At 42.9% G+C, this 13,405-nt stretch overlaps 1 protein-coding gene across 1 annotated transcript in view; it reads left to right on the plus strand.

Annotated features, from left to right (window-relative positions):
- LOC138161063 (transmembrane protein 132C-like) overlaps positions 1-11,451 on the plus strand; it is a 611,235-nt gene extending 599,784 nt beyond the window's left edge. The window contains exon 9 of the mRNA XM_069088126.1: positions 10,154-11,451. Within this exon, the coding sequence (XP_068944227.1) occupies positions 10,154-11,356 (1,203 nt within the window). The 3' untranslated portion in view covers positions 11,357-11,451. The remainder of the gene's footprint in view (positions 1-10,153) is intronic.
- The last annotated feature ends 1,954 nt before the right edge of the window (positions 11,452-13,405 follow it).

Raw genomic sequence — 13,405 nt, forward strand, 5'->3', positions numbered from 1 at the left:
ATGTTCTCTCTCCAGATTTTCCTCCATCTTTCCTTTGTACCCATCACACTCAACTTTACATCATCAATACTTGGTATCTATATTATAACTCCTTAAATAGAATGTAAACTCTTACAAGGTTGAGACTGGACCCATTTTGTTCCACAAATTAAATGTATATTTGGGGAGAGAATATGTGTATGAAATAACAATATTGCAGAATCACAGAGCTAGAAGGAAGGCACCTAGTTCAAGCATGACCTCTGCAATGCCCCCTCACAAATGATTAACCTCTGCTTAAAGGCGCCCAGGGAGGAGCGATTCAGTTTCTAAGAAGGTAATGATTATTACTAGCTCATTGTTGAGGAAGTTTTTCTTGATATAGAGGTGAAATCTGCTTACCTGAAACTTCTACGTGTCCTTCCTTGTTCTAACCTCTGACCTTGTTCTGAGTCTCATGCCGCTTCTGAGACAGCTCTACAAATACTTTAAGATGGCTATTATTTGCCCTCCCTCTGCCCTTCTCTCCAAATCCTCTCTTCTCTGTTTCCCTTCCAAATGGTCTCAGGTCAAGGGCTACCATCCCTCTAAAACTTCCTCTTCTCCTCAATAGATGGTTTTGTATCTTTCTTCCTATTTTCCTAGAGGACTTTTTTTTCTGGATCTCTCTTTTGCCCCAGTACCACTCTGCCTTGTAACATATTTATTTAAATTCCGCTACCCCATACTGTGCCCTGTTACTTAGTGGGATATCAGTTCCCAGAGAGCAGCAGCTACGATTTCATCCCTTTGTGTACCCAATGCCCAGCATGCTGCCTTTCTCATAACAGGCATATTGAATTGGTTGAATTGAAAAGTGATGTCCTGGGTCACAACCATTATGCTGATGTTCGAGTATACAAACTGTTGGCAATGATGAGGATCACCCGTACCAGTGAAGAGGGAGGTTAAGTGTCTCATGGGCCTCCACTAGATTTGTAGAGTATGATAGAGAGAAGGATCTCATACATGGAGTGATTTAAAGACTAATCTTTTCATTCATTGCAGGCTAACCAAAAGCATTTTGCATTTGGAGAGCTCTGGAGAGAGAGTCAGAGACAGACAGACAGATAAACAGGCAGGAAGACAAGAAAGAGAGAGGAGACATAGAAATAAGGAGACAGAGACAAAAAGAGAGAGATAGTAAGTAATTGTATCACAGACTGATAGTTAAGTTATAACTCCCAAATGCCAAGAAAAATGTCTTCTCTTTTCCGGAACATATCAAGCAATTTTCTTCTCTAGTGTCTGATGGGTCCCACCTAGGACCTTTACAATCCTCCTGACTCACAGCAGCAATGAAGGGACAGATCTGGGATGCTTTTCAGTATGCACGGTTCCCTACAGAGACCTATTAGAAGTCGAGGCCTCTCTCTGGAGGGGGGGGTTCTTTTTGGTTCCATGGACAGTATAGGGAAGTCTATGGAGCCTTTTTCAGAACCATATTTTTAAATGCTGAAAATAAAATACATAGAGTGCCAAAGGAAACCAAATATATTGAAATGCATTTATCAAAATCTATATTTCTTTCAGAGTTCATGTAACCCAAGGAAAGAACACTTGTTCTAAATCCATGTGAGTCTGTGTTTCCATTTCTTTGCCCCACAGTCCTTGTTTCCTCATATTAAAAAAAGGTTTTGTTTCACATACCCCAGGTATTCACCATGTGCAAAAGTACAGAGGCTTATCTAAATACATGCTACATGTCAATTTTACTCAAAACTTTTTCCCTAAATCTCAATATGACCATTGAGAAAATCTTGAGCGGAATATGTCACTTTTTTAGCTAGAAACACATTCAGGCAGTTGGATGGCGTAGTGGATAAGAGTGCTGGACTTGAGTCAGGAAGACCTGAGTTCAAATCCAGCCCAAGACACTTATTAGCTCTGTAACCCTTAGCTAGTCACTTCACTGCTGTCTGCCTCAGTTTCCTTATCTGTAAAATGGGGATAGTAATAGCATCTATTCCACAGGATTGTTGTGAGGATCAAATGAATTAACACATGGAAAGCACCTTGCAAGCCATAAAGTCCTATATAAATGAAAGCTGTTGAAACCCCAGAGTCCAATACCGATTTGAAGGGCCTCGCAGCTTTTCACATTTGCCCTCTTTTCTCCTCTCACAGGCACACCACCCCACTTCAGTCCCTTATTACCTCTGAGCCGGACCCTTAAAGTATCCCCCAATCCATCACCCTGCTTTCAGCCTTTCCCCTCTGCATTGAAGAAAGTCTGACTTGGTCACTCCCTTCCACCAAAATCGTCAATGGTTCCCTATGTCGTCCAGGATAAAATACAAACTTCTTGGCCTGCTGTTTCAGCCCCTCTGCAATCTGGCTCCACCCTTATCCTCCCAGCCTTATTATCCAGGACCCTGCCTTCACATACTCTGCATCCCAACCCACCTGGATTACCTGCTATTTCCTGCATATGAACATGGCACCTCCCACCTGCCCAGCTCCACACGGCTCATTCCCCTAGGGCTGGAATGCACTTCCTTCTCACATCCAACCTAGGTTCTTCAAAGTTCAGCTTGTGTCCCATCTCCTGTCTGAAGCTTCTGCTGTTTTTGCGCAAGTACACACACATGCACACACACCACATGCACACACACGTACAAACATACATGTACATAGACATGCACACACACATACACACACTCACTCTCACACACACACATTCCAGTTGTTAGTACACTCTCCTCCCCAAATTATCTTCTGTTTACTTCTCTGGTAATCAGTTTATCCAAAAAGCATTTATTAAATGCTAAGGATACAAAGAAATATTATAAACAGCTGCTGTCTTCCAGACACTCAGATTCTAATGGAGAAGACATCATTTAATAACTAAGTGCATGTAAGATCTCAACAGAGTAGATGGAAAGTAATCTCAGAGAGGAAGGCACTGGGCTTGGGGGAAACCAGGAAAAACTTCCTGCAAAGGGTCACATTCTAATGGGAGAGAAAACATAAAAAGTGTGTTGTTGAATCGTTTTCAGTCATGTCCAACTCTCCATGACCCCATTTGGGGTTTTCTTGGAAAAGATACTGGAGTGGTTTGCCGTTTCCTCCTCCAATTCATTTTACACGTGAGGAAACTGAGGTAAGCAGGGTTAAGTGACTCGCCCAGGGTCACACAGCTAGTAAGTGACTGAGGCCAGATTTGTACTCACAGTGTTCCTAACTCCAGGCCCGGTACTCTGTCCACTGTGAGATATACACAGAACAGATGACTAATCTCAGAGAAGAAGGCACTAGTTTGTGGGGAGACCAGGAAAGACCTCCTACAGAAGGTGTAATTTGAGCTGAGATTTGAAGGATTCCAGAGGTGAGGAGGGAGAGAATTTCAGGCAGAGAGCATAGCTAATACCAAAGCAAGGAGATGGGAAAGGGCATCAGTTTTACAGAGGTCTTGGGTTCAAATACTGACTTTAACAATTACTACCTGTGTGTCCTCGGGCAGATCACCTCATCTCTCTGGGACTTATTTCCTTCATCTGTAAAATAAGGGGGTTTGTATTAAATATCATTCAAAGACCCTTTTAGTTCTGTACTTTTGTCTGTTTACATGTTCTATCCCCCCAGATAGGGCAACTAGGCACAATGGATAGAGCACTGGCTTTGGAATCAGGAAGACTCATCTTCCTGAATTCAAATCTGGCATCAGTTACTTCCTAGCTGTGTGACCCTGGGCAAGTCACTTAACCCAGTTTGCCTCAGTTTCCCCATATGTAAACTGAGCTGGAGAAGGAAATGACAAACCACTGCTGTATCTTTCCCAAGAAAACCCCAAAGGGGGTCATGAAGAGTCAGAAATGACTGAATCAGTTCAATAACAACCCCCCCAATCTGTTTACATACTCTATCCTCTAATAAATTGCAAGTTTCTTTTTAGACAAGTGTTATTTTTTCTCCTCTTCCTTTTTTTTCCTTTGTACCCCAGTGCCTTGTACACAGTAGAAACTTAATAAGTGTTTTGGATTGAATTGATGGTTTTAGAGAGAGGGAAAAAAAAACCTTTGGGACATGCATCAGGCATAGCTACAAGCAGACACCATTACTTAGCTTGGCTCAAGCTTGTCAGATAAACATCGGGCCAACCAGATGTTTGGTAGGCAGAAGAAGCAGCACCAAGCATGCAAAGCTTTATCACCAGGCTGTTGTGTAGACAAGAGGATGGCTGAAAGACAGGCAGAAGATGAAGACAAAGGTTGAAGGTGACATGGATGCCTCCCACACCTTCAATCGGGCAACATGCAATCTAGAAATCAGTGCTAACTCTGGGCGCCTATCCTTCACTCATCTTGAATTTTGTCAACCCTTTAATTAGGAGTGAGCTAATGATTGCCTTTCTCTGATTCACAGTCCATCCAGGGAAAATTATTTGTTCTAGTCATCTCAGTGACACTAAGTAACAAAAAATTGTGATGACTGGCTTCAGAAAAGAGCTAGATTTTTAAAAATAATAAAAAACAATTTTAAAAGAGCTAGATAAGAGAGAGGAAGGAAAAAAAGAGGAAAGCAAGTCAGCTAGACCCAGGAGTGTTTACCTGGAGTAGGTAATTAATGAATTTCATGAGCAATTGTCATCTCAACTCTTGAAATGTTCAGGGAAAAGGCAGCCTTTTTATAGATAAGAAGGCCCCAATTCATCTTCATCTCTTGATAGTAATTGGAGGACGTTGTCATGGGAATCAAAGGGGATTTATTGATGCAGTTCATCTGATTTGCAGAAATGCCTCTGAGAAGGACAGAGTCCTAAATCATTCCTGGGCGGGTGGTGTTGTTTTTTAAAGTCTTTCAGAGTTTCTAATCTTTGGGGAAATTCAGTGGCATCTCCTGTGAAAATCCCATGTTCCACTTCTCTTTAATGAAGGAAGAACTTAGCTCAAACTTTTGCCTAGGCATGATCATGAGTTTCGGTTTGGGGCTTTACTGAGAATTCGGACTGCCTGCCATCATTTTGTGCTCATAAAAATCTCTACGTGGAATTTCTGAAGAGAAATCAACATGGCAGACAAACTTGCTATCCACAGATTTGAATAACTGTGACTCAACATGTCTCTTGGGCCTCAGAATTTAGTAGACTTGGTATTTTTTAATGTGTGAATGAAACAAGAAATACATTCACCAAAGATATCTGACTGTTATGAAGAAGAAATAGAATGAGGGGTTCCTCTAAACTGTGAATTTTTCTAGATTAAAGGTAGAGTCCACAGGCTCCCAAGTGGTTTGTGATTAGATTTCGGGGGATCTATGGATTTGAATAAAATTGAAATTTTATTTGAAAGTTAGTATTTTCTTCAATTATTAAAAAAATTCTCAGAAAAAGACACCAGACTGCCCAAGGGGTCCAGGACACAAAAATCAAGGTTAAGAATGCTTTTTCTAAATGCTCCTATGTCATAGACTCATAGCTCTAGGACTGGAAAGCACTGCAGAGACCAGTCCAACTCACCCCCCCCCCCATTTTAGAGAAGGAAACTGAGTTACAGGAATGTAAAATGTTGTAAAATGTTTTATATTATCCCTAGACTACTGCATGCCCACTCTCCTTCAGTATTCTCCATATTGACATCATCTCTTCCATTTTTTCCTTCTCTTGTGGCCCCGTTTACTCTTTGAGAATGACCACAACTCCATTTCACTTCAAATTACCAATCCCATATGAATCCCCACGTCCTCTGCCCTCTCCTTCTATCAGGCTGTTATAGATTTTCCCTCTGCAGGTCCCTGAAGTCTTTTCTGATCACACTTTGGAAATTAAATATTCTTCCCACTCAAGTCTACTGCTGGGCTAACCATTCCTCATTGTTTTCAGAGAAATGGTCTAAATTAACCAGAAGCCTAGCAATTCCCTTTGTTTATAGCTAGAGTGTAACAAATGGAAACCAGGACAATTCTGTAAATTTGTGTGATGATTGTGCAGTAACAGGCTGGAGAGGTTGCTCTCCATAGGTAATGTTTGTCCAGATTGTTCCAAGGCACTGGCATGCAGAGTGATTGAGGCCATTTATATTGTGTGCTTGGGACAGACACAATTGATGTGTCTACTTTTAAAGGATAAGATACCAAGATCAGTGGGCTTCCACCACCAGAGGGGCTGTGAGTATGTGGGCATAGGAGCGGGATCTAACCCAGGTCTAGACAAAGAAGGATTGGAAATAGGGTAAGGCAGCAGTGGGGAAAGGAAGAGGGAAGGCTGGACCAATTTGACAGAACCCTCATGTACTAGCAGCTACAATATCAGTCATACAACCATAGCTATAGAGATGGAAGGGTCATTGGAGACCATCTAGTTCAACTCTCTTATATTACAGATGAGGAAACTAAGGCTCAGACATGTGAGACATCTTACCCAAAGCCACAGGAAATAAGGAGCAGAGGTGGAATTTGAACCCAGCTCTTTCTGTTCTACCATGGGGAGTCAAGCTACCACACACATTCCTTGTAGAGACAGGAGGAAGAAAATAATAATAACAATAGTGGGCCATTATATAGCACTTTAAGGTTTGCAAAGTGCTTCACAAATATTCTCATTTTAGGAAAGCGTGCTAGATTTGCAGTCAGAGGTCCTAAATTCCAATCTCATCCCTGCCACAATTAAACAACAGTGATTAAAGCCCTACTATGTGCCAGGAACTGTGCTGGGGAATACAAAGACAAAAACAAAACAGTCCTTTCTGCAAAGATTTTCTGCCTGGGTGACCTTGCATGAGTCCCTTCCTTTGGGCCCCCAGACTTCTCATGTGTTAAGTGTGTCCATCCAGCTTATGTTAAGCACCTACTACTGAGTGAGAGGGTTGAGGAGGATTTCACAGCTTAACATGTATATGCATATGTATATCTACACATATATGTGTATGTATATGTACATATATGTACACACATCTAGCTTTACATATATAATCATCTAAAGTGGCGACAACTTGCTCAGAAACCAGGCACCCAGAATGCTGGAATGCAGAGAATTTCCCTGAGGAAGGCAGTAGGAGTCAATGAAAAGAACTCTAATTCCGAATTCAGAGGTCCTAGGTTCAAATCTTGCCTCTTTCACCTAACAGCTGGGTGACCTGGGATAATTTGCCTTGAAGGACTTGAGGATGGTAAAGGAGCTCAGTGGCCATATCGTCCAATCCATACATAAAGAAATGCCCAACAAACCTCAATTTGAGAACCTCCAAGGAAAAGAAATGGCTGAAAATGTCCCATTCCACTTTTGAACAGTTCTAATTGTTGGGAGGGCAGCTAGGTGGCACAATGATCGCCAGGCTTGGAGTCAGGAAGACCTGAGTTAAAATCTTGCTGCAGACATTTACCAGCTATGCAACCCTAGGCAAGTCACTTGACCCTGTTGGCCTCAGTTTCCTCAGGAAATGGCAAGCCACCCCAGTATCTCTGCTAAGAAAACCCCAAATGGGGTCAGAAAGAGTCAGAAATGACTGAAGAACAGTGATTGTTTGGAAGTTTTTCCCGACTTCTGTCTTAAGTGGACCTCTCTAGAACCACTACCCTCTGCTCCTGATTGGGACCAAACCTAATTCCTTCTGCATACATCAGCCCTTTAAGTACTCTGTCATGTCCTTTAACCATTCTGGAGCCTCAATTTATCTGTAAAAAGAGGAGATTGGCCCAGATGGCCTCTGAGGTCTTCTCCAGCTCTAACACTATGATTCCATAAAGCTTTCAGAAACAGAAGACCCTCCCTCCACTTCACTGTTGTTCACACAACCAGGGGTGGGGACCCTCAGGCCTCGAGGCCACATGTGACTCTCTAGATCCTCAAGTGCAGCCCTTTGACTTGGGATTCAGGCAAAGAGCCACATTTTAGGATCTAGAGGGCCACATGTGGCCTCCAGGCCTCTGCTTCCTCACCCTGGAGTCCTAAGCCTTCTCAAAGAACTGGGGTCCGAGAGGGAGTACACTGACTCCTCTCACAAACCCAAGACCCACAAACTTATGGGCAGGAACTGAGGGATAAGGAGCCTGAGCTGGGAGGAACCACTTCACCCCCAGATCAGGTGTTGCTTCTAAGAAATAAATAGGCACCTTCTCATCCAAATGAAACTCAGATGTCTCCCCAGGCCAGCCATCTTCTTTCGATTTGCCTCTAATGGTGATTTCTGCAGGTACTACCCACAGAGAACAAAGACAGCACAATTATGCCGGGTTCCCAGTGCCGAGAGGCCCTGGAGGAAACAGCCAGTCACCAGCATCTTGCTGACTTGGAAATGGAATGGGCGTTCCAATCTGCTTCAAGGGTGGAATAGGTTCAGGCTTGAAAGAAAAATGCATTCATTTTTCAGCTTCTCAAGCAAAGGAAAAGGGATCTGCCAGGAGGTTGGGGGACTTTGAAGCAGGGAGAAAGGGAGAGGGAGATATGTTATTTTCCTTTTTAATGCTTGTCTTTGGAAATGTGTACAAAGGCTGGTTCTCCCTCACCTCCTTTTCCTTCATATCTCCCTCCTTCTTCTCCCTCCTCCCTCGTGTCTCTGCAAAGAATGCACTTGGTGGTTTGACATCCTCCACCTGATGTCACAGACTAAGGGGGGAAGGGGGCAACAATTAGCAAATAAGAGCTCAGTCCAATTGGACCAATCATTTTCTGGGGAGACTCTCTGGCTTCCATGCTCAGGCGACGGCTATTCTAAATCACACAAATTAGCGCTTAATGACTGGAAGTTATTTTTTTATATATTTAAGGTTATGGCCATGGCAATTATGTCAAATCTACATTGGTACTTGTTTAAATGAAGGTGATTTCTTGGCCTTAAATGAAAGGTATGATAGATTTCCTGCCCCAGTCGTAGAGGGGCAGGAAATCTATCCTCTAGACCTCAGGGAGGGTTTTTCCTGATCCCTGTATCTAGTTTAGGGTTGGGGTTAGGATTGAGATTAGAATTGGAACAACTTCCCAAAGAAATGAGATGTTTTCTTCAAAGTTGCTTTGAATTTAAATTTTTAAGAAAGACCAGACAGTCTAAGCAGGCTCACTTTAAAGGACTATAGAATCACAGATTAGAACTAGAAATGACCCTTTCATTTTACAGATTAGTCAAATGAGACCCAGATGAGTTCATTGAATTATAGATTTGGAGATGAAGGAGGCTGATTCCAATTCTCTCATTTTACAGACCAGAGAACTGAAATGAGAGATTCACAGGATTGTAGCTTTGGAAAGAATTTAGAGACCATTGAGACCACCCCGCCTCATTTAGTAGGTGAGGAAACTGAGGCCCAGAGAAATGAGGTGACTTGGTCACACAGCTGGTTAAGTATCTGAAGCAGGACATGTATGATGATCTAAGATGTGGAGGGAGCTTTTTTTGCTCCAACACTAGGCACCCAAACACTAGAACACAGAAAGCTCCCCTGAGGGAGCCAGTGAAGCACAAGGAGAGTCAGGGCGTGAGGTGGTAGGGAAGCACCAGTTTGCCCAAGTTAGAGCAAATTGAACCAGGTTGGAAACAGAGCAGCGAGTCAAAGTTCCCTGGTTCATCACATTGAGACCAAGTCTATGAGTAGTCTCAACACATCCAGCCTGGGTAAGATAGAAAGACTGAGTCTCAACAAATAAATTCTTTAAAATATATCATCTAGTTTCAACACTTTCATTTTACAGGTGTGGAAACTGAGTCCCAGAGAGGAGAAATACCTCACTCAAAATCACAAAGTCACATGGATGGCAAATAGCAGAGCCAGAATAAGATCTTTGACTGGGAATCAGGAAAATATGGGTTCAAATCATGCCTCAGGAATAAACTAAATAGGTTTCCTTGGGAAAGTCACTTGCTTTCTCTGGCTTCTGTTCCTTTATCTATAAAATGAAGGAGTTGGCCACTAAGGCTCCTTCCATCCACAGATCTATGACCCTATGACTCTAAGCCTTCAGATACAGCATTCCTTCAGCTGCACCATAGCTGCCTCCAGTAGGGAAACCATTTCTCCTTAATGAGACTCAGCTTCTTTATCTACAAAAAAATACATTTAACAGCAACATTGCCTAACTCATAGGTTTGTTTCAGGGGATCAGTGAGAGCATAGATATGCGATAGCTTTGAAAATGGTAAAAAAAAGATGCTTTGCAAGTTACAGTTATTCTTATATGATGATGATCATACCCATTCTCTTTCAGGAAGCCGTGGTCAGCATGTGGATCCAGTTCAATGATGGCTCAGTGACCCCGTTGGACATCTATGACCCCAAGGACTTCTCCATCTCAGCCACATCATTGGATGAGACCATCGTGTCTGTGCACCAGGGCCACGAGCTGAGATGGCCCCTTGTGGTGGCAGAAGGGGAAGGGCAAGGACAGATTGTCAAAGTTGACATGATGATCTCTGAGGCCTGTCAGAAGTCCAAGCGTAAGAGTGTGCTGGCCATGGGCGTCGGCAACATCAAAGTCAAGTTCGGGCAGAATGATGCCATCTCTAACCCTGGAGGGGATTATGACGGGGATGAGATAGAGAACCATGCCAGTGACCGCAGACAAAAGGGCCCAGACCAGGAGCGGTACGGCCAGGAGGGACGATACTTTGGAGGTTCCTCCGTCGATCGAGAGGAGGGTGTTCTCCGTAAAGTCACCACCACCGTCAAGTCATTGATCAACAACAAAGTGGTAAAAGGTAGCAGGCTAGATGGAGGCAGATTGTCTGGTGATGGACAGCTGCAGAACATCCCCATTGACTTTACCAATTTCCCTGCCCAAGTTGACCTCCCAAAGAGTGGTGGTGGGCTGGAAGAGAATGACTTGGTTCAAGCTGCCAGGGGGTTAAGTGACCTTGAGATAGGGATGTATGCACTTCTGGGGGTCTTCTGTTTGGCCATCCTCGTCTTCCTGATCAACTGTGCCACATTTGCCCTGAAATACCGTCATAAGCAAGTGCCAATAGAAGGCCAGGCCACCATGACCCACTCCCATGATTGGGTCTGGCTGGGCAATGAGACCGAGCTATTGGAGAATTCTGGGGATACATCACCCCAGCCAGATGAGCACACCACAATCATAGACCGGGGACTCGGTTATGAAGAAAGCAACCACCTCCTCCTGAATGGTAACACACAGAAGCATGTTCAGAGCCAGATTCACAGGTCAGCTGACTTAGGGGGGAAGCAAGAAAAAGAACAAAAAGCTGACCCTCTACACTCCCCCACTTCCAAAAGGAAGAGGGTGAAATTCACCACCTTCACAACAATACCTCCGGATGATGGCTGCCCCACCGTCAACTCCATCCTCAGTAGCAATGATGAAGACATCAAATGGGTGTGCCAGGACATAGATCTGGGTGACTCCAAAGAACTAAGAAACTATTTGGAGAAATTTAAAGACAAAGTGTAGGGTCCTCTGGCTGAAGGGCCCACCACACCTTGATGCCTTCAGTTCTACATTATATATGGGTACCGACAACGAAGCTAGCGTGGGGCAAGGGTTGGGGGGGAGGGGGGAGGGGGGAGGCAGGGGAATACACCACAAACAATATAGCAGTTTCTGTAGCTGGGGAAAGACAGTTTTGCTACATGGTTTTTCAGCATCTAATGATTGCTATTTTGGGGCAATCTAAACATTTGAGAAAGCAATGGACTACCAGTGAAGGTGATGAACTGGGGCAAGGTGAGGGCATATGAAGATTATTTTATGAGTAAAAAAATTACAGACAAGTTACCAAAAATTATTTGTTAAAAAAAGCAAAAAGACAAATAAAAAGACATAAACAATAATCTGTTTATATTTCTAATAAAGCAGCAAAATATAAAAATAGGGTCTGCTAAGAGACATTGTAAAGTTTAACTCTGCATTTCTTCTTCTGAAGACAGTCTGTGATACTGAGAATGGAGGTCAGAGGAAGACTTCCATTGATTAATTGTCTCTTCTGATGGAATCGAGAATGCTTTCTAAATCTTTCCTTGGAATTGGATTTTTCTTTCTTACTTTTTTCCTTTCTCCTTTTATCATCTTCCTCCCTTCCTTCCTTTTTTTGATTCCTGTTCAATGTCTATTTCTAAGAATTGAAGTGGATTTGTTTCACAAAATGAACTGTAAATTACATTCCTCCTTGATGGATGAGCTCCTTGATGTAGTCTAAACTAAGCCCTCCTATGAAATATGATTACATCATTTCTGTGCAGTAACATCCTTGTTGGTAGGTCTTTGTGTCACCCCCCCCTCAACTAGAGCCCCTGTGTTCCTCCTGGGGCAGCAGATGTCAATGATCATTGACCACAAGCTGGTAGAGACTATCATCCTGCATGCTCACTCAAGAAGGATGGAGACTAGCCCAAGCCTATAAGTGGTCACATAGCTGACAGTATGAGAATTCTATGATTTTCCCCAACTGTATATGGATTTGGGGAGGAGGAAGATATTTCAGTGGTCATTTCATAGAGACATGCCCAAGATTTGGAATAGGAGTTCCATGTCTCTCCTTATACCCCAGGAGATGGGGCAGGTGCTAGAGATAATAGATAAGAGCTATAAAAAGAATAAGAAAAAACTGGAATATTTAAATTGTTTTCTTTAGTTTTTCTTCACTTTTTTTGTACCAGCACAAACAAAAAAAATCTATGTTAGATTGTTGATCGACTGTGTTTTTTTAACAGCACATTGTATCTAGCAGCACATTGCAAAGATGCCTTCATCCAAAGTCCAGTATTGCTGGTGATTCTAGAGGACCGACCAATAGTGAACAAACCCTTTTCTAGTTCCAAAACCTATGTCCTCCTCTGTAGCCTGCTCTGGGAGAAGAAGGGGCTTGTCTTGCTGGCAAATGGACAGTCAGTCGTCAGCAAATGGACATTCTCCCAAGAAGACTATAGGCACTGGTACATTTTAATTGCTAAAAAAAAAAATCAGTAGCTTTGGCGACAATGGGCCCTGGAACTTGGTAACCTAGCCAGGTCCTTTAACAAGATGTTCCTAGAATGCATTGTAGACTGGAAGAATGTAATATTTATTTATACATGTGATACAAAATGTAATTAAAATGCTTTCCATGGCTTGACAAGGTAACCTCTCGTAGGGTGTTTTTGTCATTTCATTGCACTCCAGGAGAATTGTTGAATTGTTGAGGAAATAAACAGGCTGCTGGGTGGGAGGGGAAGAGAAACATTAGTCAGTTCTGTGGGTTATCTTTGCTGTCTTCTTTCACATACAGGATGAGACAAGACCCAAAGTAATTTTCCATGCCATCCACCTGAATCGCTTAGAATGAAAGGCTCTCAGGATCTTGGATTTAGAGCTAGAAGGGCCTCAGCAGCACTCTAGTTCAATCTTCTCATTTATAGATAGGGAAACTGAGCTCCAGAGATGTTTAATGACTTGCTCAATGACCCACAGACAGTATGTGACAGAGGGGGACTTATAAGCCAGATGTTCTGACTGCAAAGCCAA

Source organism: Petaurus breviceps, unplaced genomic scaffold (genome assembly GCF_028583685.1).
Source record: "Petaurus breviceps papuanus isolate PSGF00001 unplaced genomic scaffold, PetGlider_PUasm1.0 100, whole genome shotgun sequence".
Taxonomy (NCBI): domain Eukaryota; kingdom Metazoa; phylum Chordata; class Mammalia; order Diprotodontia; family Petauridae; genus Petaurus; species Petaurus breviceps.